This window comes from Arachis ipaensis, chromosome B09 (assembly GCF_000816755.2).
Source record: "Arachis ipaensis cultivar K30076 chromosome B09, Araip1.1, whole genome shotgun sequence".
NCBI classification, from domain to species: Eukaryota; Viridiplantae; Streptophyta; class Magnoliopsida; order Fabales; family Fabaceae; genus Arachis; species Arachis ipaensis.
This window is the reverse complement of record NC_029793.2, coordinates 142,013,312-142,018,470: the sequence shown is the minus strand read 5'-3', so window position 1 is coordinate 142,018,470 and position 5,159 is coordinate 142,013,312. Positions and strand designations below refer to the sequence as shown.

Here is a 5,159-nt window from a genome sequence, read left to right as displayed (position 1 = left end):
AAATTATATTTTATAATTTATATGATACAAGAGTCATGCTATTTATAAGAATATTATCAACTAATTTTATAAATGTTCATCTATTAACTCTCAATTATTTATTAAATATTTTTTGTGTTGTTAATATGTTGGATTGATGGATATTGGTTTAATAATGTGACTGTCCTATATATATAAAATCTGACAACTATAAATCAAGAAGTCAAATTTAAGTGATATTTACCATGGAAAAAGATCAAATTCAAAATCATGATCAATTGAGCAAATGAGGGTTTTTTTTTTTTTTTTCTTTTAAAATCTTAAAAAGGACATTTTTTAAGTACTTTGTTGTATAGAGATAAAGTTATAACTCTCCTTCAAAGTGATTTGATTTAAAGGGTTATGGTAGGTAATTAATAATTTGTTTTGAATAATATGAATAATCATCTGTGTACTAGTGAAATGAACATTTGATATATCTATTGTTCATATTGTTTAGTATTTTTATTGTCTACCTATACTTTTCCTGATTTAAATTCTTAAAAGTGAATTTAAATGTTAATCGTTTTGTTTTTTAAGATTTTAAAATGTTAGAATTAGTGATCATGAGATATTTTTATCCTATTTTTATTAGCATATCTTTTATTTTCCTTGTTACTTTATTAATAGTTTGTCAAAATCAAATTTACTTTCATCTTATGAGAGTTTAAATATTTTTCTCAATTAATGCTTATTAATCGTTGAGGAGTTGTTAGTATTAGGGTCATCTAAAATTAAACTTCAATGGAAGCTGCTTCATTAATAAGAAACAAGAAGCCTAATCATGGTGCCCCACTGAACCATGATTTTAAAGAGCCGAAGTTAGAGGATTCAGGCACAGATAGAGAGATGATGAAGACAAATGTGTTAATGCCAAAGGTCTCTCATTCTTATACAAGCCTAAGGGACATCATGCCAGTGCTGCAAAAAAATAACAGGAACAGTAATGGCAACACTGTTAGCTGGAATGAGATACCATTAAAGATCAAGAACCCTCTTGTGAAGCAAGCAGCCATGTATTATATAAAACCAATGTACACACCCTATAGCAGAATCTCCCACAGAGGCTTCTGTCATGTCTTCTTTGGTTGCTTTGGCTCCCTCCGTTCCCTTTTCCATGCCCTTTCCGGCTCTTCTCTTTGCTGCTTTTGTGGAACAAGTAGGACTCAAAATGCCAGGCGACGACGACGAGGACCACCATTAACATCAACACCACCACCGTCATAATGATGATGATAGAGGAGAAGAAGAGAAGGAAGATAACATTGACTCTTAGATTGACCAGTAGATATGCAATGTTATTATTATTATTTTAGTTAGTTTACCATCCTAGCCAAGTTGTAAATATTGCAATCATTTACTCTTCTCAATAACTTGCACATTAAAACACTGTTTGCTTCTTCATTAACTAAGGTTTAAGTGAGTAGAATCTTTCATTTAACCTTGCTTTGTTTTTTGAATGTCATGCATTATAGTAACTAATATACAGTTCAGTGGAAAAACTACAAAACTATAGATAGAGCCTAGAGGATCATAATGCTAGTATGCTAAGCACCGTTGACAGTTTTTAATCTCAAGACATTTAGTTGACAATGGACATAAAATTATATTATACATCATAGAGGACATAAAAACAATACGTGATAACTTCAATTTTTCATTCTTATCCAACTAATTGTTTTCTTTGAATAGTGTTGTATATACATATGTTCATTGGTAATTCTACTTTTCCCTATTTACACACACAAATGATTTCGTTGAATGGTGATATATGAGAGACCATCTACATGAAATTGATCATAGATTTTGTAGCACATCTGGAAAAGTATATACAAACTGCAATTACCAGTAGTCACCACAGGAGCAGTAGCCATCTCTGAAGTGGTGGAAGACTTTGGGGTCTCCCACTATAATTTCTCTCTTAGATATATGAGAGATCCTCTTTGCAGCAACATGACAATCTTCACATATTCTTGTGTTTTTTCTTACAAGAACAGGATCTCCAAGTTTCGTGGAGATGAGTCCAAAACATATGGCCAATCGTACACTGTGGTTCTCAGGCGAGTTTGCCTTTTTCCTAGCCAACTCTGATGGCTTGAATTTTGTAGCACTATGGATGCATTTTCCATGACCCATGTTCCTTGAAATGATATCTAGAATTTCATAAACCATTGCTGATTCATCATGAGATCTCTGTTTATTAGTAAACCTGTGCAGCCTAAATTTGGTTTCAACTGTGCTGCAAGGCAGGGTTTTCTCTAATCCTTTTTTCTTCATAATAGACTTTATGTGTTCCACCTTCTCCCATCTCCCAGCTTCAGCATACATGTTTGAAAGCAAGATGTAACATCCAGTATTGTCATGCTTTATTGACAATATCCTTTCGGCAGCGAGTTCAGCCAATTCTATGTTTCCTTTGTTTCTGCTAGCATTTAGCAGGGATCCCCATATGCGCGCTGTAGGCAACAGTGGCATTTCTTCTATAAAACTCAGGGCTTGATCCAAGTTGCCAGTTCTACCAATAAGATCAAGCATACATCCATAATGCTCTATTTTAGGCTCTATTCCGTAGTCTAATTTCATCGAGTTGTAGTATGCCCAACCTTCGTTTACCAGGCCAGAATTGCTACAAGCAGATAACAGGGAAACAAAGGTGCTATCATTAGGCTCAATTCCTCTACTCTTCATCTCGGAAAATAGTTCAATAGACATTCTCCCCATACCATGAATCGCATAAGCCATTATGATGGTGTTCCATGATATTATATCTCTACAAGCCATTCCACGAAAAATCCTGCATGCTAACGCTAGATCTCCACAACTTGCATACATATACATAATTGAATTTGAAACAAAAGTATTCAAGTGAAAATTCAATTTCATGATATAACCATGAATTTGTCTGCACTCCCTTAATGATGCTAAATTTGCATAGGCAGGAAGGATGCTTGCGATAGTAACTGTATCCGGTTTAAGATACCCACTCAAAAGTTCTTCAAATAGCTTTAAGGCCTTCCTGTACCAATCATTCTGCACATATGCAGCAATCATGGCATTCCATGTTATCAAGTTCTTATCCATCATTTGATCGAAGGTTACCTCTGCCAACTTCAGTATTCCAAACTCGCCATACATGTCGAGCAGAGCTGTTTCCAATACCGGATGAGGTAGAAAGCTTTTCCTTATGGCAAGTCCATGGATAGTCTTACCCTGCAAAACAGCTCCTAGTTGTGCACAGGAAGGAAGCAGGTTTATGAGTGTGACATTATCAACAGCCAATTTATCATCCTTGAGTATATTCTCCAAAGAATCAAAGGCCTGAATTGGTTGACCGTTCAGAGCATAAGCACCAATCATTGCATTCCAAGCAACAATGTTCCTCGAAGATATACTATCGAAAATCCTCTCTGCATAACTTAACAACCTACACTTGCTGTACATGTCAAGAAGCGATGTCTGGATCATAACATCTGATTCAAAACCAATCTTGAGCGCATAGCAATGCACTTCTCTTCCCCATAAATTATAAAAACAGTGAGAACATGCCTCCAGCGCATTGATTAAGCTGAACTTATTGGGGCAAATCCCAGCCTGGAGCATCGTCCTAAACCACTTCAAAGAGGTGAAATATTGTTGGACCATCAAATACGCGCCAACCATTGAGTTCCAAGAAACCAAGTCTGGAAGAGGCATTTCCTCAAACACCTTGACTGCAGAATCAATGTGACCAAACTTGCCATACATCCCAATGAGTGAATTGCAAACATAAAGATCCTCGGCCAAACCCATTTTAAACAAGCTCCCATGAACCTTTTCGCCTTCTCGGAAATCCAACAAGCCACCACAAGCTTTGAGGACAAAAGGGTATGTAAAATGATCGGCGGGAACCCCTTGAAAGCGCATTGTGAGATACAAGTTGAGAGCATGTAGAAAGAAGCCGTTATCCGTATAGCCTCTTATCATGAGGTTCCAATGAAAGGTGTTTGAGTGAGACATTTTGTCGAACAGGGAGTGTGCATGTTGCATAGACCCAGATGACACAGTATCAACTAGAGCCCTTGAAAGCCGAGACAAAGAAGAAGATGATGAAGCTCTGGAATGGTTGTGGGGGTGAGCAAAGGCGGTGGTGGGTTTCTTGGAGCGTTTATGGTGAATAGGGGGAGTGTTGTTGGTGGAGCTGAGGAAAATGGTGTGATGATGATGGTGACACAAGCCACCCATATTCACCATGCTCTCTTATTTTCTTCTATTCAACAGATATTAATAAAACCAATTCCTAAAGTGGTTTTGGAGAATTAGGTTTAGGCATCGTATTAGTCCCCAAATTCTTTTTGAGCATTGAGTCGGGAAATAGAGTACTGAACATACTCTCATGACATTTATTAAGCTGGACACTAGCGCCGTCAAAATGGGGGTGAATTCATGGAAGAGTCTGTTTATCTATTTAAATAGGTAGATTTTGTCTTTTAAATTAAGTTCGTTAAAATTTTAGATTAAATGAGTTGAACTCAATTAACTTACAAAAATAATAGGTTAAATGGATTAATTTTTTACATTTTTTTCAAAAAAAAAATAGCACTTTTAGCTAATATTTCTCCCGATCCGACTTGAAAACCTAACCCACTAACTAAAAAAATATTATTTTTTAAAGATTTTTTACTTAAAAGTAATCATTTTTATCAAAATATTTTCAAAAAATAAAATAAAAGGATAAGATTAACTGTCTGTTTAACCCATCAGACTGACCATAAAAAATTCAAATTAAAAAATTATAGCTCGTAAATAAAAAAGACTTAAACAGTCCAATCTATTTAATTTAAGGGTTTAACAGACCGCACTTAAATTGACCGGATTAGTATGTTTAATAATTTTATTGGACACTAAATTAAATAATGTTGTTTTTTTTGTGTTTAAATAAGATAAAAAAAATAAAATCTTTTTTTAAGAAAGAAACTAAGAGAAATAAAATGATTTATACATTATATAAATTCTTTTTTATTTTTTCAATTTTACTTTATGTAAGCACCAAAACCAATCAGCATTATTTAGTTATCTGTCTAATAACAATAAAAATCATAAATTTAAAAGACTACGTGAGAATTTAATCTAATTTTAATATGGTAAAAATTTATAGACTAACA

The 5,159-nt window shown here is 34.5% G+C and overlaps 1 protein-coding gene across 1 annotated transcript; it reads right to left on the bottom strand.

Moving 5' to 3' along the window:
- LOC107619622 (pentatricopeptide repeat-containing protein At4g35130, chloroplastic) lies at positions 1,647–4,429 on the bottom strand. The gene has a single exon (XM_016321924.2). It carries the CDS (start codon positions 4,246–4,248, stop codon positions 1,861–1,863), a length of 2,388 nt encoding a protein of 795 aa, XP_016177410.1. The 5' UTR covers positions 4,249–4,429; the 3' UTR covers positions 1,647–1,860.